Source organism: Neolamprologus brichardi, chromosome 16 (genome assembly GCF_056152115.1).
Source record: "Neolamprologus brichardi isolate AB-2024 chromosome 16, ASM5615211v1, whole genome shotgun sequence".
Lineage (NCBI taxonomy): Eukaryota > Metazoa > Chordata > Actinopteri > Cichliformes > Cichlidae > Neolamprologus > Neolamprologus brichardi.
In genome coordinates this window covers 35094210-35118995 of record NC_142119.1, presented here as the reverse complement: position 1 = coordinate 35118995, position 24786 = coordinate 35094210, and the positions used below count along the sequence as shown (strand labels likewise).

At 41.9% G+C, this 24786-nt stretch overlaps 1 protein-coding gene across 1 annotated transcript in view; it reads right to left on the bottom strand.

Annotated features, from left to right (window-relative positions):
* The window catches only part of LOC102793719 (titin-like), a 220477-nt gene that overhangs the window by 69098 nt on the left and 126593 nt on the right, over nucleotides 1–24786 (bottom strand). Inside the window, exons 117-141 of the mRNA XM_087852940.1 lie at nucleotides 23460–23602; nucleotides 21371–21494; nucleotides 19731–19997; nucleotides 18176–18273; nucleotides 17902–18070; nucleotides 16152–16421; nucleotides 15533–15799; nucleotides 14814–15092; nucleotides 14182–14590; nucleotides 11663–11787; nucleotides 11298–11564; nucleotides 10904–11173; nucleotides 9279–9578; nucleotides 8496–8798; nucleotides 8055–8242; nucleotides 7645–7759; nucleotides 7262–7552; nucleotides 7010–7161; nucleotides 5583–5730; nucleotides 5103–5402; nucleotides 4615–4902; nucleotides 4238–4534; nucleotides 3738–3924; nucleotides 1639–1754; nucleotides 1258–1557 (exon numbers count right to left, since the gene is read on the bottom strand). Coding sequence (XP_087709066.1) covers nucleotides 1258–1557; nucleotides 1639–1754; nucleotides 3738–3924; nucleotides 4238–4534; nucleotides 4615–4902; nucleotides 5103–5402; nucleotides 5583–5730; nucleotides 7010–7161; nucleotides 7262–7552; nucleotides 7645–7759; nucleotides 8055–8242; nucleotides 8496–8798; nucleotides 9279–9578; nucleotides 10904–11173; nucleotides 11298–11564; nucleotides 11663–11787; nucleotides 14182–14590; nucleotides 14814–15092; nucleotides 15533–15799; nucleotides 16152–16421; nucleotides 17902–18070; nucleotides 18176–18273; nucleotides 19731–19997; nucleotides 21371–21494; nucleotides 23460–23602 — 5673 coding nt within the window. The remainder of the gene's footprint in view (nucleotides 1–1257; nucleotides 1558–1638; nucleotides 1755–3737; nucleotides 3925–4237; nucleotides 4535–4614; nucleotides 4903–5102; nucleotides 5403–5582; nucleotides 5731–7009; nucleotides 7162–7261; nucleotides 7553–7644; nucleotides 7760–8054; nucleotides 8243–8495; nucleotides 8799–9278; nucleotides 9579–10903; nucleotides 11174–11297; nucleotides 11565–11662; nucleotides 11788–14181; nucleotides 14591–14813; nucleotides 15093–15532; nucleotides 15800–16151; nucleotides 16422–17901; nucleotides 18071–18175; nucleotides 18274–19730; nucleotides 19998–21370; nucleotides 21495–23459; nucleotides 23603–24786) is intronic.

Sequence of the window (24786 nt, the reverse complement as noted above, 5' to 3'; positions counted from 1 at the left end):
AGACAAAGCACAGTTTTAATCTGTCGGTGTGACCTGGCCAGCTTCAGAGCACCAGCTGTTGGATGTATCGCCCATATACCATAGCGTACCACGCTTATTCTCTACCAGTTTGTCTTAGAGGGAAATGTTTTGACTGTTTAAAACTTCAAATATTCCAACAATTAAAACTAAATTTAAACAATTAAACTCAATTTAAGAAAATGTGAAACTGTGCTTTACATGTCACATCATTTGTCTTTTCCAGATGAAAAACACATTTCATCTAAAAAACCTGTTTAATTCAGTGGGAACGTCCTCAGAGTTTGAACACTGATCAGCTGTCCTACAACAGTAAATGCTGAGCTGCCAGTCTGAGAGTTCAGCTGCTGAACATCCCTCCTGTCTTGTATTCCCCACATGGACGTTTTCCATTTTTACCAATTATCCAAGCGTGCATTTAAGTTTTGGTTTTCAGTTTTGGTACTGAAGCTATGATATATCCCACTGTACTGATGCTCATGATTGGACATAGATCTAAAAAAACAAAAAACTCACCCTGAATAAATGCAAAATTTTAACCTTATGAAATTTTAAGATAAGATAAGATAAGATAAGATAAAACTTTATTAATCCCTCGGGTGGGTTCCTCTGGGAAATTTGGTGCTGGAAAAAATAAGGCAGCTCTAATCAACCCACCTCTGTGTATTTTTATGGCAGTTTTATTGGCATTCTGAGAGGCTTATGTGGGAACCTTTCTCAGAGAACCCCACGTATGCTTATTGTACAGTTAACCGTTTGTAAATGGTAAATGGTAAATGGACTGGTTCTTATAAAGCGCTTTTCTACTCTTCTGAGCACTCAAAGCGCTTTACACAACTTGTGCATTCACCCATTCGCACAAGCACATTGTTCTAAGTGCTTTCTAAGTAACATTCACACACATTCATACTCCGATGGATGCATCGGAGAGCAATTTGGGGTTAATATCTTGCCCAAGGATATTTGGCATGCAGACTAGGGGAAGCCAGGAATCGAACCACCAACCTTCCGATCAGTAGATGACCTGCTCTACCGCCTACAGCCACCCCATGTGTTCTGGACATTTGTTTTTATTTCATGTTTCTCTAAATTGTCTGACAGCACCTGTGTTATAGAACCACACACACTAAATATCTATGTTTATTTGTGTGTGTGTTATAAATTGCACATTTTTTAAGTTCACCCGTCTTGTATCTATGTTTTACTCCAGTATGTTTTTAGATCATGAGTTATTCTTACTGAGTCTCTCTTTGCAGAGCACTGGGTCACTGGGTTCACTGGGTTCGCTCTCTCCAGCCACGTTAACAGCTCGCACTCTAAACGAGTACTCCTGCTTCTCCATCAGGCCCTTTAGGAAATATTCCAGCATGGGGATGTTCTCTGCCACGCGGATCCAGTCCGTGGTGCCGGTCTTTAGCATCTCAATGACATAGCTATCAATCTTTGCTCCGCCATCATGCTCTGGTTTGGTCCACATTAGGAAGCATGACGTCTTAGCTACGTCCTTCACTGTGGGTTTGCCAGGGGGCCATGGAGGGTCTGGTAGGAAAAACAACCGTGACATATTTATCTATTCTAAACAGATTTAAAGTGGTTATAGAAGTAAGGGAAATTTAGTACCAATAGGATCTTTAACAAGGATTGGATCTGTCTCCTTGCTGGGTTTTCCAGTTCCGGCCAGATTCTCAGCAAGGACTCGGAACTTATACTTCTTCCTGGTTGGAAGACCTTTGACCCTAATGAAGAAAAGTACACTGTAATCTACCAAAGAAGCTTAATGTAAGAGTCAGTTTTGAAATTCGACAGCAGAGTAGCTAGGCTAACCTTTTTTGTGTCTTTGACTGGTCAAAAAAGTTATAGCATATGACAGTTCTCTTTTTACCTGCATTTTAATGCAAATATAAAAAACTTCTATAAGACCAATAGTGTCAACATTTTGTTTTTTCAGGTTATACTGTTGCCTCATTTCCATTGTCAGATGTAGAATAATAGAGGTGATGCGTAATAGTTTCCCATATGCTTTTACACAAATCAATTGTTTTTAACATTGGGAACTATCACAAAGTACAAGGTTACAGTATTAACACTGCTGTGTTGCTGCTGTAGTGTTGCAAATGTGAACAATGGAGATTGTTGTGGACGTTTTCCATTAAGTAAAGCCTGCAGACGAGCGGTGAGCGGTAGCTAACATTCTTTAATCACAAACAAAGAACAAAAAACCAAGCTTGGTGGAGCCTGCATGATCGTGGGGCAGACGGTCAGCAGAGTCTCTGAGCCTAGCATGGCTCTCAGTTAAATACCGTCTCCAGGAACTAAAGGCAGTACACAGCTGTTTCACAGCTTAAGGTTAGCACTCCATTGCTACCTCCCACTGAAGCACAGCTGTGATGGCTGTATGAATTTATTGCTTCAGTCAGTCTTTGTCTGTTGGCATCAAAATCACTGAATTAACTTTTTTTCTAATAGGTTAACTTATGTGCTTTGTGAAAACAACAAAAGTAACCAGATCAGTTAGATTTCAGTCTGGTGTTACTAAACCACACATTTGTCCGTACACAGGTCGCTCATAAATGAAGTCTAAAGTTCTTATCTCCCAAAATGTATTTGATCCAGAGAGTCCTGGATAGAAGGTGAACCTGGTAACAGTGAAAACCTTTTAGATGCTATCCGGTCGTTAAGTCTGACGTCACTAGCCGTGTCTACGCCTAAACTCCGCTGCAGGTCCATATATCAAACGATCACTGTGGCATTACTGAGAGTTGAAAAACTGTCTAAAGTCTTTCATCTTTAATAAAATGATCAGCGTTCTGCTCTACCAGGTGTAACAATTGAGTTTAACATCCATGAAAACGGAATTTATGACATTTAACGGAGTTAGAAGTTAGCAGGAAGTTAGCTCGCTAGCTTCTATCTAAATACAATATAGCACGTCCTGACTGTGGGGTTTTGGAAACAAATGAAAACGTACAGCTCTGTTATCACTTCCAACATAAATGAAGACAGAAAACTAAACAGCAGTGACGTTTGTAGGGTTACTGAAGTTTGGCTAGCTGGTATATAATGATGTGCTACGTGACCGCTAGCGACACAGCTATGTTAGCATAATATAAACAAGCTAACTTTTTTTCCACTCGATAAAAGTTAACGTGAGTGTTCTCGGTGGTCAGGAACAAATGTAATGGCATGGCAGGATGCTGTAAAAGGACCAAACGTCAGCCAGGAGAACAAATGAGATAATCCATCCACAATACGAGGTTAGTCATTCATATACTGCTGCATGGGCTGGGCTGTAGTTACATCCTAAGGTTTTAAAAACTGAGCTTAAATAAATGATTAGCGGTAATAAAAGCTGAATGTTTGAGGAGCTTTTTGAGATAAAATAGAAGAAAATACAAAATATTAAACATGTTAACAACACAAAAGCCATATTAAACGCAGACTACTTTAGGCCCGGAAGTAGGATTCGTCACGTCATCACTTAACGACCGGATAACTTGTTTTGACCAGCCACCTATCCCACATAGTTGTACTGTGTTTTTATAGTTAAGAATTTCATTTCAGTGAAGTATCAGAGAAAACAGAAAACATCAGGAGCACCAGTACTTTTTCTATTATTCCTGAGTTTAAACTTTTCTGTTGGAAATGTACATCAGCACACTAATCTACCAAAGAAGCTCAATGTATAAACATCAGTTCTGAAATGTGACAGCTAGGCTCACCTGTAGTTTGTGTCTTTGACCGGCAGCTTGTTGCATCTCATCCACTTGTCATGGTCAGCTTCGTATCTCTCCACCCAGTATCCAGTAATTGGGCTTCCTCCATCCTCATCGGGCTCACACCAGTTCAGATTCACAGAGTCCTTTGCAATATCTGAAGCCTCCAGCTTGTAAGGAGCCCCGGGAGTATCTGAGGACAAGATCAGATGCATCAGGTTAGTCCAAGTCATGAAGACTTGATGTACTTGACCAAGTAAAAAAGCCTGATTATGGTAAATGTTCCACACTAAACTCTTCAATTAGCTGAGAATCAACAACAACAAGAATCTCTCACAGGACCTTATAAAAAACTGTACGATTAAGCTGTTTTTCCATCTTAATGCTGCATCAGACATTTCAATCCAAACAAACAGAAAAAATACTACTGTATATGAATCTTTACATAAGAGAAAACTGGAAATGGAAATTTCTGTTTCTCAGATATTAGATGTAAGGTAGCCTACCAAAGGGGTATTTGGCAGTGATTGGTGGGTGTTCAGCAGCTGGACCAACACCAAACTGGTTTTCAGCAAATACTCTGAAGATGTAGTCCTTGAACTTGATCAGACCGGTAGCTTTGTATGTGGTCTGCTTCACAGTGGAGGACAGTCTGTGCCAGATCTCACTATCAGCAGCTCGCCGTTCAACAATATAGTTGGTAACTTTGGAGCCACCATCATCACGTGGAGGGTTCCAAGCCAGAAAGCAGGACTCATTGGTGATTTCAGAAATGTCAAAAGCAGCAGGAGGACCAGGCTTATCTGTTTTGAAGAGCAGATTTAAAATTGTAATCAGCAGAAACGGAGAATCTGTACCTTTCTCAGTCGTTAATTAATCTTACCAAGGATGTTGACATCCACAGTGGCGGTGGCACGACCGCTGCTGTTGGTGGCTTCGATGATATACGTGGAACTGTCATCTCTCTTTGTCTTGGCGATGGTGACCATGGAGTGTCCTGGCTTGGTGTCAATGGACACCCTGTCGTCTGGTTTGAGGACCAGGTCGGCTTTGGTCCACTTGACTCGTGGCTCAGGCTTACCTGTCACATCAGCAGGAAGTTCAATCTTGCTGCCAGCCTTAGCAGTCAGACCAGCCAGAAGCTTGGCATCCAGCTGGATCTCTGGAGGCTCTGCATAGAAATTAAGGATAAGAAGTCAGTCAGTAGGTTGGCATTGAGATGCCATAGTCATAATAGTGTAAAGAGGACAGCAAGCTCAGTGTGACCACGTAAAACGAATGGCTTGCTTAGTTTATACGAGGGAATAACTTGTAACCTTGGATTACACCATATGCAATTTCATGGTCCTAAGAGGACTACATCACAAGTACCTTTAGGATCAACAGCCTGGATCTCATCAGTGGCTTTGCAGGGCCGGCTGGCTCCAAGTCGGTTCAGGGCTCTGATTCTGTAAGAGTACCACTGACCCTCAATAAGATTCGTCACCTGGCACTTCAGCTCAGGCACCAAGTCCCCACAGGGGTCCCACTTATCCGTTCCCCTCTGACAGCGTTCAACATTGTAGCCCCGGATGCCGCTTCCGCCATCATACTTTGGCGGCTCCCAGGTCAGGAAGATGCCACTGGCTGACTTGTCCCTCCACCTCAGGTTTTCTGGAGGGTCGGGGACAGCTGGAGAAAAACACAGTTGGAGCGCTTAGAAAGTTTCTCAGAAGCAGTTTAATCGAAAGGAATTCTCGTGTTGTTCTGACTCCACGTGTACGAAGAATGTGTTTAAGTATTTTGATTAATAGAGACAGCCAGTATTATCATTAACATCAATATTACACATTGAACACTGCCTTTACTCACTTGCAGGAGAGGAGACGTTAACTGGCTCGTCAATATATGCTGGCTCTCCCGGTCCACATTTGTTGCAGGCGGTGACTCTGAACAAATACTCCTTCCCTTCAATCACGTCAGTAACGGTGAACTCCAGATCCTGGAGCCCTGTGGCCACCTTAGAGAAGAAGAATTAACATCAGGCTTAACTGGTCCTTCATCACCATGTGCAGTCCAGCTAAACATTTCCTCATGATGGGTTGGGGCCATGGAGATACTATAAGGGGAGATATTATTGAGTGGGTGATAATACTGGAAATGCACTATACGAGTGCCAGTCAGCAGGTGTTGTTACGATTCGGCTGTTACTTGTTCATGAACAGTGTTGGTCAAGTTACTTGAAAAAAGTAATCAGTAACTAATTACTGATTACTTCCCCCAAAAAGTAATCCCATTACTTTACTGATTACTTATTTTCAAAAGTAATTAATTATTTAGTTACTTTTTAAAAACACGATTTACAACCTGAATAGGTGATAAAGTGATAGATCTTTCAGCCCAATTCTACTTTTTCTACATAATCATCATAAAAAATGTAATCAAATGGAAAAGTCTCTTTTTAAAACTTGTTTTATTAGTTTTAATCTTTTAACTTTATGCATCAAGCAAACATTTAATTATCTGCAACATTCTCTGACTGGAAGAAATTTGTTTTTTTTGTGTGTTTACACTCAGTCTTTCAAATAGATGCAAGTAAAACACAGCAGAAAATAAATAAAGTCAAAGACTAGCGGTCCTGTTGCTTTATTTTCACCTGTAAAGCAGGAGTGGGGTAGGCGGAGGTTTACCCTGGTGCAGGTGTGCAGCGGTCAGTGGAAGAATCCGCGAGTTTCTCTGTGAGTTTCCCATTACGTCGTAGCTACTCGGTGCTTGTTTGGAAGTTTAGGGGTTTTTTCGCTGTAAAAAGAAGTTTTCTTCCCACGCACAACGGACACTAATGTTTTTGTCACTTTTTATGGAATCAAACTCAAAGTAAGGTCAGTACTTCCACGCTTTAAACGCTGCACGCTCATACTCTCTCTGCACTCGATATATGATCCATTGTTGATCTGCACACAGCTGTTGTCACGAACGTCGCACTCGCTTACGTCACTGTCATGAGACATTCTCGCAAAAAAATCACGGTTTTAGTAACGCAGTAACGCAGCGTTCCTACGGGAAAGTAACGGTAATCTAATTACTGTTTTTGCAATAGCAATCCCTTACTTTACTCGTTACTTGAAAAAAGTAATCGGATTACAGTAACGCGTTACTGCCCATCTCTGTTCATGAATACCCAGAGCCAGCTAATTACAGAGCACTCTCTCTCTTACACGTGTGTGTGTTTTAATTTAAATATTAGATGACACATTATGTAGTGATCAGCTGGTTCAGCACACTCTGAAAGCCGATGTTACCTTGACCCAGGTCTTGCGGGACACGTCTCGTTTCTCCACCTGGTAGCCAATCAGAGGACTTCCTCCATCATGCTCTGGAGCCTCCCAGCTCAGGTGGACATGCTGCCGAGTCACCTCAAGGACCTTGAAGTCCTTTGGAGCACTGGGTGCAGCTGGAGACACAAACAGAAATCCGATGACACAATTTTAACAAAAATGTAACATTTGTCAAGGCTCTGCTCAGTTTTTTTAAGGAAGATTTTTAAGGTGTACCAATAACATTGACTTCAATCTCTCCAGACACCGATGTGACATCATTCTCCAGATGCAGCGTGTAGATGCCTTTGTCTGGACGGACACTCGGAGTGACCATTAGTTCTGTAAATGTTGACCTTGTCATGAGGAAAACCCGCTCATCTTGCGCGCTGGATAGCTCCTTCTCTCCGAAGGTCCACTTGGCAACAGGTATTGGATATCCAGTTATGGGGACTCTGATGGTGAGAGGCTGGGGAACAATCACTTCCAGGCCATCTTTAAAAGCACTCAGGTCAAAGCTTGGACCAACTGGAGAAGAGACAGAGGTGTTAACGTGCCTGCCTTTGTCGAGGACTGTGAACTAATACAAAAACCAAGTGAGAAGACATCATTAATCTCACCATGTGGGTCGTCAGCTAGCAGAGGTCCGATGATATTTGAAGGCTCAGAGACTCCGGCAGCGTTTTCAGCAAACACTCTGTAGTTGTACTTAGTCCCATATTTCAGACCTGACACCTGAGGCAAACGTCAGTTAAAAAACCTTGTATTTAAAAGACTTTAAAAGACAGTTTTGTGAGGTTTTTACTTTGAAATAACTGGTATGCCTTTTTTAAATGACAGGTTTTTTTAAACCCTCTCTGGAAGGCTTGTTTTGTCAATTATCCAATGACACGCTTTTAGCCCGAAGCAGCTGATAAAGGGCTTTTACTCAAAGGTTGTTTTTTTAACATGTGCATCAATAACCTTTCTATGATATTCTATAACTTGTGTTTGCAGTGTTGGTTTGCATATGATTTTCTTTGATTTGTACCTTGTAGAAGAGGTCAGGGCAGAGACGGGCGTTGCAGCGGAGCCACTTGTCCGAACCGTCCTCACAGCGTTCAATGATGTATCCGGTGATCATGCTGCCTCCGTTCTTCAGTGGAGTCTCCCAGGTGAGCTGCACTGCGCTCTTGTTCTGGTCCTGCCAGGACAGGTTCAGAGGGGGGCTGGGGGGCTCTGCAGGTGATCAGAAAACACAGATTTTAAACCTGTTAAGTTAGAAGTATCCTAGGGTAAACCAGAGTGTGTGCAGGCAAGAAAAGTTGACACTGAACTAGTTAAGTTGCTTCGGAGTGCTAGCTTCTTTCTGTTCAATATTGTGTCTGGATTTTCCCTGATTTTGAGGGACAGACTAACCTTATCTAACCATTAGATAATCATGTTCTTACTACAAAGGGTAACCAATCATCTTTCCATGAGCCAAACTCACCGATTGGATCCATGATTTTGACGGGCTGCGAGGCAGCACTGGGTTTGCCGACACCGGCTCTGTTCTCAGCTTTCACTCTAAAAATGTACTCTTTATTCTCAATGACATCATTAACGATGGCACTGAGGTCATCGGGTTTGGTCACCAGGACAGGAGACCACTTCACTGACGTCCTGTCGCGCAGCTCAATGATATAAGAGGTGATGGGAGAGCCTCCATCTGACGTGGGAGGCTCCCAAGACAGAGTGCAGCCAAACTTGGTGACGTTTCCCACGATCACATTCAGAGGAGCTTCAGGAACATCTACAGAGATAAACAGAACATATGTTCAAGCATCCAAGTATTAAACTATGTATCAAATTAAATTTGCACCTCAAAGATCTTGAACTTGGAAGTTTGGGCTACTTTTGTCCACTTAACTAGACTCTGTTTAATTTCCTTTCATCAAAATATCAATGTTTAATCTGAAACATACTCACCATATTCAGATAATTTGATTTAGCCTCCGTCTAATTCAGTTATGAGAACAATAAGCTAACATTACCAAGATATCACTTCATGCACTACAAATTTTTATCAGTATTTTGCAATATAAAGTCTCTATATTTATAAAGTTGACCAAACTATTGTTTGTTTTTATTTTACCTAAAAAAGTAACATCTCTTCAACTTAGTTTTATATCTTTTTTGTTACCTTAAAGTGAAGCTTACTGTCTAACATCACAACTACTTTACATCATTATTTAAATGTGTGCAAAAGATGAATAAATACAGTAAATCTCACCAAACTTGTTCTTAGCTTGTACGGCTTCGTCAGTCTCCACAGTGGGTCCGCTGCCGACCCGGTTTCGGGCACAGACTCTGAATAGGTACTTGGACTCCTTCTGGAGGCCGGTCACTGTGTATTCAGGACTTTCGGCGTGGTCGGTGGCCAGTGTCCAGGTCTTACGCTTCTCATCACGTCTCTCCACTACGTAGCCGATGACTTTACTGCCGCCATCGCTCTCAGGCTCCTCCCATGCGAGGCTGATCTCACCATCTGCAGTGTCGGTCACCTGGAGGTTCTTCACAGGTCCTGGGACATCTGGAGAAAGAAAATCACATTATAGGATAAGATAAGCAGCCTATGGACATCTACAGTATCAGCTCTGAATGAAGAGAAAGTTTATTCAGCAGATGTGAAAATACCACACGACACCAATTATTCTGTTGTTTTAAGTATGACTGGTGCTTTTAAAGTTCACTCGTTATTACGGGATTTGAGAATTTTTATGCTTTTCTTTTTGACAATTAAAAAGAATATTTTGCTCACACCTGGTAAAAGTGATGGAGGTTTTAAAATATGGAAAAATGAAGGCATTCAAAAAAATTAAAGACCTATATGCAGACGGCATGCTGCTCACATTTGATCAGTTATGTAAAAAATATTTAATACCCCCAAAGCACTTTTTTAAATATTTACAATTGAAAAACTATTTGTCATCAAAACTGCAAAGGATTGCTGAACTTCCACCATTGACAAAAATAGAGGAGGTATGCATTAAGAATACAAAAGGGAAAAGTTTTCTCTCTATATATTATAATTTACTGATGCTGCGAAAATGACGTCACTTCCGGTTTCGGGCAGGTCATGGCGGACATGCAAAAGTTCGCACTGACGTCTATTCCGTAGGAAGTGTTATGAACAGCTGATCAGATCAGCAAAGCGTGTTTCTGGAATATTATGTTTTTGTTGCTGCAAGTGCTTTTTATGCAGTTTTTGCAAAGCTATATGTGGAAGGAAACTGTGACCGAGGACAAGCTGATGGCATAAGATGTAAGTACAACTCCTCAGGTTTCATATGCAAAAAAAATTATTGCGCTTGCTCACGCGGTTCAGGTTCTACAGGGATTTAAAAATAGTTACGCAAAACAGAGCGTGCCCGCTCTGACCGGCTTTAAAGGGTTAAAAGCACAAAAACAAACAATAAGCACACGCTTTAAACTAAAAAAAATATATGGGAAAAAAAAAGAAAAGAATATTTTGCACCTTTTCATGCTGCTTCAGCTACTATAAAAGGAAAGAACCTGCAGATTTAAGTAACATTCATCATGTATGGGTGAGAAATACTGAGGCACTATGTATCATCTGAATTAGATTAATATAGCAGAACAGCTTTTGCCGATGTGTTGTCCAGATTTGGCTTCACATTTAACATTAATGATCCCAATAGTGGTCAGACTATTTAAAAAAACTAGCTTGTACTAGTAACTACTTTATCTCTAATATCACACGTAATTACTACAAAATCCTTATGAAAGCTGCAGTTCAGTGTAATTTTAATTGTAAACTGTCATTAATTTAGTATCATTTTGTTGCAGTTTACTTGTAGTTAACCAGCTGCTCCCACATAACAAAAGAGACCTTACCAATGACATTCAGGTTAATGAAAGCTTCTCCCGCTCCGTGTTTGTTTTTGATGATGATCTTGTAGGAGCCCTCGTCGACCTTCTTGGGGTTCTTTAATCGGTACTCTGTGTGCTCAGGTGAGGTGTAGATGTTGTCTTTTTGCAGACTCAGGTTGTTGTACAGCCAGTCAGCTTCAGCTTGTGGATAGGCACTGTAGGGGACGACCATGATAACGGGCTTTCCAACATCTGTGACGTAGTTCTGGTCAGTGGTCTTTATCTGAGGCACAGCTGCAAGAGGTGGGATATGTCATCAGTAGGACATGTAGCAGGTACAATAACTACTGAACACAACACTGATTTTTCTAAGTAACCCATGGCTCACTGGACCATGCCTTGGACTTGGACTGCTCACCTGCCAGTTCCAGCTTGGCCTTTGCATCTTTATCCTTTGCAATGACTCTGTACTCTCCCTGGTCCCGAGGTCTGATCTCACAGACCTGCAATCTGTGGACTTTACCCTCGCTCATCATCTGGTATTTGTCTCCCTGGACAACGGTCATATTGTTCCTCAACCACTTCACCTCCACTCTGTCTTTGTTGAGCTCCACCTCAAATACAACATCCGAGCCTGGAGGTTCAAACACGTTCTGCGGGGGTCTGATGATTTCCACTGGGATCTCTGCGGGACACAATGACATTTTTAAAGCGGTCACACCAAGCAGGAGAAGAGGAACTACATTATCTGACAACTCTTGGAGGCAACTCTGAGGATTTCACCTTCAACAAAAAGCCTGGCTCTGGATTTCTTGTCCTCCACACCGCAGGCATATTCACATTCATCATCAGGTCTGCATTCCTTGATGCGCAAAGTGCAATTCTTTCCATCTCGTTCAAATATGTATCTGAGACAAAATAGTGAAATGTTTAAAAGTAAAGAAGGAGACAGAAAAGTGTAAAAACGGAGGAGACTGTTCATCAGGAAGAATTCTGTCTGGATACAAAAATAAACTTTTGTAAATGTGTAAAGTCATTAAGTCTGGGAGTTACTGCAGTTTGTGATTAGCTGGCCATGCTAATTTGTGCTGCTCAGATTACGGCTGCTAACTGAGAGTAATTGTGCAGGAATGTGTGTTCAAATTTACTGAGGGCAACTTCTCCCTTTGTTTTTGTTGATTAATTTGTATTGATACAGTACCGTGCAAAAGACTCAGCCGCCCGTCATTTCTTTATCTTTTGTTATGACAACGGGAAACAGGTGTGATTTATTAAAACACGTGCACACATGTATGGGATACAGTATGAGGAAAAAAGTTCCCTAATGACACGAGGTCCCTATATATGTACGTCAAAAAGTTCACTGAACTTGGATCTGCACAGAACGTTTTCCTTCGTTGTGTGGTTGAACCTGGCATGGCTGTAGGCTTCATTTCTATTGGCTGAGCAAAGGCAAGTCACAGGGTGCAGCGGTCAAAGTTCAACTGGTTTTGAACTGGGTTTTTTTGGCCTTTTTTATTGGCTAGACCAGGAGTCGGCAACCTGCGGCTCCGGAGCTGCATGTGGCTCTTTAGTCCTTATAGTGCGGCTCCGCGTGGTTTGGGAAAATAAATTATAAGTATTTAGCTAAAGTGTATTTTATTTATGTTAGTTCTTTTTTAACTTGTAGTTCTAAATTGTAAGATTATTGTGATATTGAAATATAAAAATTAATTTATATTCTATTTTTTTTTTCATTGCTCAAAATAAGCGTCACACTCGCGGAAGCCAGTGTACCCGCCGAAACGCCGCATTTATCGAGACTTTCAGACCCAGGTAGGCCAGTTATGGATCTTTGGATCCACATTATGTCGGCAGCTGTTCTCCACCATGAACTATGTTAAAACAAACACCGCTCACGCCTGACAGACGACATCTTACAGTCCTGTAAAGAAGAAAGTGACTTCGTACAGCCCCGATTTGAAGACGCTGTGCGCAGAGGTTCATGAGCAGAAGTCCCATTGTAAACATATCACAGCAGACCCGACGATGTTTGCATGAACACGCTTTTCTCACCTCTTTAAGGCGGCGAGGCGTGATTGCGGGTGCCGCTCAGGTGCGTCCGACTCCCCTGCAGCGGCGCTGCAGACCACGCCCCCCCCCACACATTAACCAGGTAAAATACATATTTAGGCAGAATTTTGCAAATATCTATTTTCCTTTTTTTTTTTAGCAACATAGTGCTTTTTTTCCTAATTATTTTTTCAAAGTCAGGTCAAGGCTCCAAAAGCCCAAAGGCAACATAAGGGTGGCTCACAACAGTTTTTGTTTGCTACATGAATCATTTTAGTTCAGCTTTCCTTTTGTTATATTTCTTTAAGAGTTCAAAATGTGTTAATTACATAAATAAAATGTAATTTTCTCTGTAGCACTTCATGGATTTCATAAGCAACACAGCTTAGTTGTTCACACAAAGCATAAAGGTAAAAAACAATATATGCAGTGTTATCTTCATTTGTCAGATGTCAAAAAGTATTTGTGGCTCCCAGAGTTTTGGAAACCGGGTCCAAATGGCTCTTTGGGTGTTAAAGGTTGCTGACCCCTGGGCCAGACGGAGAGGCTGAAGGGAAAGCAGATTGAGAGAGGGAACATACAGCAAAGGGCGGCAGGTTGGACTCAAACCCGGGCAAGCCACACAGCATATGGTTGCCTGCTCATCCCAGTGAGCTAAACCAGCGCCCAACTTGGTTAAACTTGGCGTGCACGAGTACTCCTTGATGTGCTTTTCCTTTCTCTGCAAAGTGCTAAACCGTTATTGTGCGGTGCAAGTAATAGAAATGATTGCAGCACTAAATGGGACGTGCTGTAAAGGATGCCCCCCTGGGTGAAGTGTTTCGGGCATGTCCGACTAGAACGAGACATCTCTGTGAACTCCTTGACATTCCACTTATTCAGGGTTTACCCGGCCCCGGATGAGCAGAAGAAAATGGATAGATGGACAGATGGAAAGTGCAGCCAGTGCTCAAACAAAAACAATGAAAAACCTTCAGAGGCCTGGAGATCTATTGCTCAGGACTACTTCGAACAATAGGACATAGTATGGATCCTTGGAACCAAAGTATGAAGAAATGAGGGACGGCTCGAGACCTTTGCACAGTACAGTATATATTTAGTACTGTTTTTACTTATAATATAAATATAATAAGGTTCTATAATGAAATATATTAACAGTGAAATCAGTTTGGTCTTTGTTGTGTTGGTCACAGTTTAAAATGAAACGAACAGAGTGTGTTCACATCATTCACAGAGGAAAAGAAACACACCTGGGTCCTTCTCTGATCTCTCGGCCATTCCTGTACCACTTGACTTCAGCTTTCTCTTTGGTCAACTTGCATGTAAATTCTGCGTCCTCGAACTCGGTGATCGTTTGGTCTTTTAGGTGCACGTTGAAATCCGTCGGCGCCTCGCTGATGATGAGCTCTGCTGTGGCTTTGTCGTCTCCGGCTACGGCTGTGTACTCACCCTCGTCGGCCAGGGTGCAGTCTTTGATGGTAAGCGTATGCTTGTCTTTGTCGACTCTGTAGACAATGCGTTTGTTGAGGGTGATCTCCTCGCCAGCCTTCATCCACTTCAGAGTGGCGTTGGGCCTGTTGACCTTACAAGAGAAGCTGATGGTCTTCTTCTCCTGAGTGTCAATGTCCTCCGGGGGCACCACAATTCTTAGACTCTCCTCTGAAAAACACAAAGTACAGTCATATTTCAGACATTAATACTGTACTTTGGTACTTTGCATTTATATACTTTGCTAATAATGAATTGGACGTCCTACAATTCTCCAGGTCCAAAGGTGATCTACTGGACCAAGTCTGAGGACATGTTCAGCAACAATACTCGGTGATGTTTGAGTTTATGTGACAGTGGGACTGCAAACACAACAAAACATGCAACCGCTCACCTCTGATGGTCAGGCTGCAGTGGCTCTTGGCGTGGTCTCCTCTCTGATTGGTCAAGTTGATGCTGTAGTTGGATTCGTCTCCCTTCTGGACTTCTTTGATTCTCAGGGAGAAGACATTGTCTCTCTGGGTTATTACATACTTGCTGCTCTCAAATATGGTGTCGTCGTTCTTCAGCCACTTGGCCTTTGCTCCCTCTGTGTTGACCTCACAGTTCAGGACAACCTCTTGACCTTCTTTGCCCTCCGTGTCTTTTAGAGGAGTGATGATTTTCAGTCTCTCTGCAGAAAATAATAGAGCAGACACCAATGAGAATATTTCTGGGTCATCTGGACAAAAAACGGCTGAACTCCTCGAGCCGGGAAAGAAACAAACCTAAAAACGACACCTTCCTGCACTGAAAGTGCTTCTAGCTAATATTAGGTTTCAGAATGTGTTGCCAAAAATATTATTAATAAAAAAAGATATAGTTTCAATATGAAAAAGAAATTTTACTTCAATAAATTCCTATAATTTGCTTCATGCTGCCAATGTTGAACAAGACTCGAGTTTAAATGTAAAAATAAATGATGAAATTGAGTTTTATTGCATTTTTGTTAAATACAGATTCAGGGAAAATGCTTCGTGTACTTGAATAACAAACTAATTTAAAACTTCATTTGGTCTCCCGGGAGCTTTTCTTCCCATTAACTGAGATAAACTTAAAGTGGGCGGGGCTTACCGAGCACCGTAAGGTCGGCGCTGGCTCTAGTTGGTCCAATCATAACTATGTATCCGCCCTCATCTTTAAGTTCGCAGTCCTTGATTTCAAGGATTCGTCTCTTGCCATCGGTGACTATCTGGTATTTCTCTCCGGCCTCGAGCTCCTCGTCATCCTTCATCCATTTGACTTCATAGGTCTCCTTGGATACGGAGCACGTGAACGCTGCCTTCTCTCCTTCCACCACTTCTAGGCTTTGTGGCCTTGAGATGAACTCAGCAGCTAATTCTGCAACACACGAAGCATTTCAGAGCTTAGAGATGGTTTTATTTAAGCGAGACTAAGGCTTAGACTCGGGTTTCTTTTAGCCACATGCTAAAGGCTGTCACATTTCAAATCAAGTCAAATCAATCAAGTTATCTGTGAAAAGGTTTGTATTTAGCTGCTTCAAATTGTAAAATATCCTATAACAATGGCCTGAAATGAACCAAAACCTAAAATGGAGTGATAGATGTTGAAAGGTAAGGGTTTAAAATAATAAATCCTGATTTTAGATTTATTTCTCTGCATTTTCTTTGTTGTGTGTGTTACTGCTCTCGCTGTTACTTTGTTCCAAGTGCCGTTAACATTTTTTGCGTACCATTAATCTTGAGATTTCCTGAAGTTTTGTTGCTGGGACTTAGCCTGCAGTTGTACTCTCCAGCATCAGACATGTTCAGATCCTTGATGAGGAGAATCCTTCTCTTCCCATCTACAATTTGCTCATAGCGGCCGCCCTCTGGCAGCTCCGTGTCTCCTTTGTACCAGATAACGTCTGCGCTGGGTTTGGAGATTTCACAAATAAGTTTGACGCTGTCGGTCTCAGTTCCCTCCACGTTGAACAGGTTCTTGGTGAACCTCGTCTCCTCCTCTGCAATGAAAGGAATCCTCCATTAGTTGCTTAAAACCTTTTAATACATTTTTAACAACATATATTTTAGCAGCTTGTAGCAACAGACATAACACAATGTTAGCCAGCTATTTATTTGTTATTAATCATCTTCATAAAATGTTCATTTTTATGAATATTTTTGTGTTGTTGTTCTTTTTGAAGTTCATGAAATGAATAATTAGAAAAATGAGATTAATTTTCAGTAAACTGCCATAACTGCTTTCATGCTCACATCATTTATATCTAATTCATAAATTCAGCTTCAGCAAAATTATGTTAGATTATCAAATCAATCTCTCCACTTATCCAACTCATTTTCTAATTTCACTGACTGATCTCCAAATCACAAACATTTATTGGTCACACAAATGTAAAATGTGCTATTTTCCTTGATTTATTTAATTTAATCCAACTAAACCAAACTGAAGAAAATTACTATATGAAGTTGTAATTTTATATTCTTGTGATGTCTGTGAAGGTTCTCAGTCCTCCAGGTCATCGTAGTCAAAGGAGTTTGCAAAGAAAAGCGTCTGGACTTCTTTAAGTTACTTGAAGACGTTTCACCTTCATCCGAGAAGCTTCTTCAGTTCTAAGGTCAAATGGTGGAGAGTCCCAGATTTAAACCTAGTGGGAGTTTCCCCCCACAGAGGGACAAAAGGACCCCCTGATGATCCTCTAATCGCCTGAGCCAAGGTGTGAAACTGGGTGTGGGTCATTGGAGAGACCAAACAGCCACTTCACAAGCGCATGGCACAACATAGAAGAGCCACCTCCACAGGACAAGACTCAGCAGTCCATCTGCATCTAAAGGTCAAAGGTCACTCTTTCGATGATGCCAGTGTTCACATTTTGGACAGAGAGGACAGATGGTTTGAAAGAGGAGAGAAAGAAGCATCTATGTCCACTGTGAGCGACCATCTTTGAACAGAAGCGGTGGTTTATGACACCAACTCTCTGCCATCTATAATCCAGTTTTGAGTTCCCTCCCAGACGCCTTAACGCCCACTCACATCCTGGGACATCTGACCTCAGGAATGATAAGGTGGGGCCAGGTTTCACAATGAGCTCACCCGAAACTCTGGCTGATTGGGACCCACACCCAGTTTCACACCTTGGCTCATGTGAGTAGAGGATCATCAGGGGGTCTTTTGTCCCTCTGTGGGGGGAAACTCCCACTAGGTTTAAATCTGGGACTCTCCACCATTCGACCTTAGAACTGAAGAAGCTTCTCGGATGAGAGGTGAAACGTCTTCAAGTAACTTAAAGAAGTCCAGATGCTTTTCTTTGAAATCTTGTGATGGTTCCAATATCTGAGAAAAACTTTACTTTGAGCATCAGAAATTGTTGTCTAATGTTATCTTTAGCTTTGAAGAATTGAACAATTACATCTAACGTTAAATAAAATCAAGTAACCAAACACATTAATACGTGTATGAAAAAGAGGCTGTGTGATTCTTACCAACGACAGTGAGCATGCCAGAGGACTTTGAGGTCTTTGCATCACATTCGTATTCAGCCTCATCGTCAAACACAGACTTGTGGATGATGAGGATGTGCTGGCGACCTTGTGCGATAATTTCGTATTTCTTTCCCTTTCTGATTTCATTTCCGTCCTTAAACCAGCGGACCTGTGAGATGTGAAGGAAGAGGTCACCGAGAGGAAGATCGCTCCAGAGAAAACACGAAATGTAACCTTTACAATAAGTTCATGTGACAAACGCGTGTGTTCTCACTTTGACGTCTTCTCTGGACACTTCACATTCAAACCTGGCAGATTCCTTCTCTACAACCTCGACGTCGTGGAGCGGCTTTGAGAACTCAATGTGTGGAGCTATTCAGACAAAGAGAAGAGAATCGTTAATACACTCAGTTTCCCACCTCCTGGAGGGCAGGTTACCTTAATAGAAGAGCAAAGCCATGTGGAAGTTTCTTTACTGTTTTAAAAGGCACTTAAACTTTTGTGGGGAGTTCGTGATTTGTGATTTGACAAATGAGTATGTATACAGGCATGCTAAAAGTAATTTGATTTTAATTTGGAGCTTAAAATCTATCTCTTAAAAAGGGTTCCTTAACAAAAACAGAGACTGTTTTTTCAAGGATTCCTTAATGACCAAAACTACTGTCTACTACTCTGTCTCTCTTCCACAGCATGTCTTTTATCCTGTCTTCCTTCTCTCACCCCAACCAATCACAGCAGATGGCCCCGCCCCTCCCTGAGCCTGGTTCTGCTGGAGGTTTCTTCCTGTTAAAAGGGAGTTTTTCCTTCCCACTGTCGCCAAAGTGCTGCTCATAGGGGGTCATATGATTGTTGGGTTTTTCTCTGTATCTATGAAGCGCCTTGAGGCGACTTTTGTTGTGATTTGGCGCTATATAAATAAAATTGAATTGAATTGAATTGAATTACTGGGCCACACCTCTTACTCTTTGAAACCCAGTGCTTTCAGTCCCATTGGGTTGTTTTGAAGCGCCCACAGATTTCAAGTCAAAGGCTCTCACTGACTGAAACTATAAATGGTATTTTTGCAAAGTGGAAGAAACACTGCAACTCAGCCATAAAGTGACAGAATGGCAGCATTCGGCTCAAAACCTGCGGCTTTCCAAATCTCTGCCAGGATTAATACCAGCGCAGATCTGGAGATTCATAGGATGGGTTTTTATGACGAAACAGTTCCTTGTAGGCATAGAGACAGTCGGCAGTTGGCCCAGTACTTCTGTCCCATTTTGGGCCCATTAGTTACCATGGGGACCCCTTCTCATTGAGAGGTTTGAAAAAAAAAAAAGGTAAATGGCCTGTATTTGTACAGCGCTTTACTAGTCCCTATGGACCCCAAAGCGCTTTACACAACCAGTCATCCACACATTCACACACTGGTGATGGCGGCTACATTGTAGCCACAGCCACCCTGGGGCGCACTGACAGAGGCGAGGCTGCCGGACACTGGGGCCACCGGGCCCTCTGACCACCACCAGTAGGCAACGGGTGAAGTGTCTTGCCCAAGGACACAACGACCGAGACTGTCCAAGCCGGGGCTCGAACCAGCAACTTTCCGATTACAAGGCGAACTCCCAACTGTTTAGCCACAATCGCCCCAATAAGGCCAATAAGGGGTGAGTCAGTTGGCCCAGTACTTCTGTCCCATTTTGGACCCATTAGTTACCGTGGGGACCCCTTCTCATTGAGAGGTTTGTTTTAGGCCAATAAGGGGTGAGTCAGAGTCTAATTGGGGTTCCTTTTCATGCCTAATAACTTCTAACTTAATTTTCTTCCCATTTCACAACTATACTTACGTTCAACATTGAGGAAGCATGAGGTTTTGAAGCCTTTAGCGTCACAAGCATATGTTCTTGAGTCGTCCAAAGTGCAGTCGTGGATGAGCAGCGCTCGCTTGCAGCCGTCAACGATCATCTCATATTTCTTTGTCTTGCGGATCTCCTGTCCATCCCTGAACCATTGCACTTCTGCATTTTCCCTGGAAACTTCACATTCGAGTGTGGCCGTGGCCTCCTCTTCCACTGTCTGGTCCTCCAGAGGCTTAGTGAACTCCACTGGTGGTTCTGGATGAACAAAGAAATAGCGAAGACAGCAGTTTGAACACTAAAGATCAGTTTGTTTTTCGTGGGATTTCTTCCTGGCCAATAAAATAAGGCTGCAGTGATAGTCACATATTGTGGTTGATTTATCAGTGCAACGTTTCACCTCTTCTAGTCTTGAAATGCTCACAGAAAAATGTAAGTTAACAATGTAAAGTCTCAGTCAGCTGCAGTAAGAGAGTAGCTTGTTTTTTGGCGTCATATGGGTAAGTGCAAAATAATCTTGGGGATTTGATAATATACCTGTGCAGCCTCCACAAGTAAAGTTTATACATTCATAATGACCTTTTTAAATAACCTTTTTTTCATATCTCACAGTATAAAGTTTTCTTTTTTCTGTCTGATATGCACCTACCCAAATTACAGACCTAAGTAAAACTACTTGGACCATGCACTGACAAAGTCCCTCCCTGAGCCTGGTTCTGCTGGAGGTTTCTTCCTGTTAAAAGGGAGTTTTTCCTTCCCACTGTCGCCAAATTGCTGCTCATAGGGGGTCACATGATTGTTGGGTTTTTCTCTGTATCTATCGTTGTAGGGTCTACTGTACAATATAAAGCACCTTGAGGCGACTGTTGTTGTGATTTTGCGCTATATGAATTAAATTGAACTGAATATCCTAAGTGCATTTAACAGTATCCACATTGACAAACAAACAAATTGAACTGGAAGACACAACCAACACAACCACTGTATGCAAAATGGGAATGAGCAGGCTCGATTTTATAAAGACACCAAGATATATCAACTTGCAGACTAAAATGCTGGAGATTTTTTATCAGTCAGCTGAGGCAAGTGCAGTGTTCATTGCTGTTATCTTCTAGAAGGACACTATAAAAGCTGGTGACATCAATTCAGCGCCAAATCACAACAACAGTCGGCTCAAGTTGCTTAACATTGTAAGTAAAGAGCCAACAATCATATGACCCCCTGTGAGCAAGCACTTTGGCAACAGTGGGAAGGAAAAACTCCCTTTTAACAGGAAGAAACCTCCAGCAGAACCAGGCTCAGGGAGGGGCGGGGCCATCTGCTGCCACCAGTTGGAGGTGAGGGGAGGGAAACAAGATAAAAGACTTGCTGTGGAAGTGAGCCAGAGATTAATAATAACTCATAATTAAACCCGGAGTGGCCTATGAAGACAAAAGGGATGAGAGGAGAAACAGTCAGTGCATCAATGGAAGGCACCAGCAGCCTATTGCAGCATAACCAGGGTGGACTCAGGGTCACCTGATCCAGTCCTGACTATAAGTTTTAAGCCTAATCTTAAAAGTAGAGAGGGTGTCTGTAATTAAGTTAACTCAGAAAGATCAAAAATCCTAAAAATAGTGTTGTTGGGTTACCTTTGACAGTAAGACTGGCCTCAGTCTGGAAGTCTTTGGCTGCGAGTTTGATTTGTCCGGCTTCGTTTTGCGCGACATTGCGTAGAGTCAGGGTGTGGACTTTACCCTCCGCCTTCAACACCACCTGCAACAGAGTGGATAATCACAGGGTTTAATCTGTCCTGCATACTTCCTGTCAGGTTGATAGATTCATTCATATTTAGTATTTTCCTGCCCTGAATATCACAACATGTCACAGGTTTTAACTTCTCTGAAGATCTTATATCAAGTTTAGAGATTATCGCACTAATCTCACTAAACCAACTCACTAATTTCCAATCTAAGTTGGATTTTTCTGTTTTTTTCCCAGACTATGAATGAATATATGACATTAAACCTCATTGCTGCAAGGATTAGGTATTGCAGTGTCGCTGAACCCTGGTCCTCCTCCTCCTGTTAGCAAAGCAATAATTGCTAATGGTAAGACAGGTTTATATGTGTTATGAGGTTCCTTTGTTTCTCCACATCTACAGAATGTGAAGCGCAGAGATTTTCAAGGTTAAGCCTGGACGGCCAAAATGAATATAGGCACCCCTCCCCCTCCGCCCCTCCCCATTTTCCCAATTTAAACTACACGACCTATAACACCCAACAGCTGCTTTTACCACTGTGTCCTGCATGTGACAGAGCTGCCTCACAACACACTCACAAATGAAACGTGCAGCATTTCTTTATCAGACTAACAAAATAAGCACAACCGAAATTTATGTGACATCAAATGAAATTTTTCATTCCTAACAATGATATTTGTCAGAACCGTATAAGATGAAAGTAAAATGATATTTTTCTTTATAAGTGCATGAAAAGACACATCAGTACATTCATGTGTGGAGGATAACGTGGCCTATTAGTGTTATAGTTAAAATGCTGCTTGATCAGAAAAACACTTTTGCTGATAAGCAGAAATAAAAACAAGACAAACTGATAATAAAGTTTATTTAGCTCTATAAAAAAACAACTTTATTTGTAACATCTTCAGCTGAAAACCTGCACATTTGTTCTTCAATATAAAAGATACGATTCGATTAATTGGGTTGTCATGTGAGGCCTGAAGCACTTTTCTATAAGAAGAAAGACAAACTGCTGCTTTTTTATCAATGACATTTACTTAGCCAGTGACATTTTAAACTCTTTGTGAATTTACGCTGTAACACTTGCTTTGACCAACTCTAAACCTAGATTTTTTGGGGGGTGTTTCTTCTTTTGGTTTTAATTTAAAAAAGTTACATTTCTGCCCTTCATACTGACACTTTTATGAATCTTAACTGAACTCGAGGAAGTGCAGTTCTTCATAATCTGCTATAGGTGCAACCACATGTACCAATGACACTCTTCTGTTTGTTTGCATTTAAATGCTCTGCTGAACAAATCAGCCACTTTTGGTATTACCCAAGAAAAGAGATGGAAAAGCTATTCATTGAGCCAGAGGAAGCATTCAGCTTTACATTCTTCTGTGCTTCAGCTACTTCTGTGGCAGAAACCTCCACCTATGCTAAACATGCAACATGCAGAGCAACCGAGAAGGAGGGAACGATTGACAAGGACCACGGCGTTCTCGGGTTACTTCAAACTTCACACTTGGATCTGGATATGACTCGATTTCCTTCCAGGGCCTGGACTATTCACTGTTCAACTTTGAATTACAATGTGAAAACAGCCAGTGCATCAGCTCAAGCAAAACACTTATAGCAGTCCATGTGTTTTGTCGCTGTAGCTGTCATAGCTCTGCTGCCACTTGCCCTGCACTTCAGCCTCCTTCAGCTGTTAAAAATAACCCTGCAGAAACGCTTGTGGGACAGAAAAAGCCTTCCTGCCTATGTTATCTCAAAACCAGGAATCCCAAACCCACACCAGCAGAGCCTTATATGAACATTGTGTACAAGTGGAAAGGGAAATTCTGGCTGTGGGACACAATCATGAGGCCTGGACTTTTGTAGTGGTTTGTAACTGAATGTTAATGGGTCTTGTGTTTCAGGAAGTGAATCTCCTAGTTATCCTGTCCGCAGTAAAGAAACATTGCATGGGCTCAGTCAGATGTGTTGAGACTTACTCTATCGCTTGGCTCCAGCTTTGTATCCCCCAGGAACCACTCGACAGCGATGCCTTCGTATGACAGCTCGCACTCAAAGGTGGCAGTCTCCCCAGCAGTCACGGTGACATCCTTCAGAGGCCTCTGGAGGCCAATCACTCGGGCTTTAGATTGGGAAGAAAACATGGTTAGCGCCCCTGACCGAAAAACAGGTCAATGAAAACCAAAAAAAGCCCAGGGAGACATGGCGAATCCTCAGTGGCTATTCCTCATGGTGTTTTGAGCTGAAGGCGGGCTGGTGCAAGACCTTGGACAACTGAAACAAGCTGCCCTGAGACTTGGCATTAGGCGTCCAAGCTCATTAGCATGAATCCTACTGTCAGATGTAAACGGCAGGCAGAGCCAGTGAGAGTTGGGGTTCTACCCTTCCCCCCTGCCAATCACTGCAACCCTTCTCTAGATAAGGAATGTGGCTTCAAAAATAACTAAGGAGCCTGATAGGCTGAGAGCCCACATCTGCCAAATCCATTGAGGGAAGCCGGTCTGCTCCTGTCAATCACAAGATTGCAGTTTCCCAGGAAAAGGAGAATGTGAATGTCCTCACAGGAGTTACCCAACGTCACACTACTGGGGAGTTTGGTAACACGGGACATGCAGAGCTCTAGGAAGTCAGTGTGGATTAACAAGCCGCATCAATTATTTATAACAGGCTTCTTCACATGCCTGAATTAAGACCCCTTTACAGCCTGTTGAAATGGACTCTGACAGCATGACAGCTCATGCAATCAGAAAGCTGTCAGTCTGTTTGCAGTCTCACCATAAAAATGACTCATCTATTAAAGTTAATTCACATTGATCGTGTAGTTGGACTGCTGAACTTTCTTTTATTTCTGAACATTTACTGATTTGATAAATCTTGTATTTAAAAAGCGATCATTAAAGAGAAGCAACATATGAAATCGTTTTTAATTCTAGAAACTTGTAAGCCTGCGCCATTATAGGAGCTTTTAATCAGTTATTTAAATATTGTACTGAATTAAATCCTAGTTCAGAGACAAGTTGGAAGAAGATCAATCGAAATGAATCATGTGAAGGGAAATATTATTAAAACATCACTAACTTTTAATTATTTATTGAATTATTAAAAACAACAAATTTTTATCTGATCAAATAGTGCTCCTTGTGTTAATTCTATTACTGAAGCTCAGAGGATCACGGGATGGGTCGATAACTCAAATCAAGAGGAGGAATTTCAGAAATTTTAGGCTACGTTCACACTGCAGGCGAAAGCGCATCAAATCCGACTTTTCTGACCCTATGCGACCCATATCGATCATGGTGTGACAGT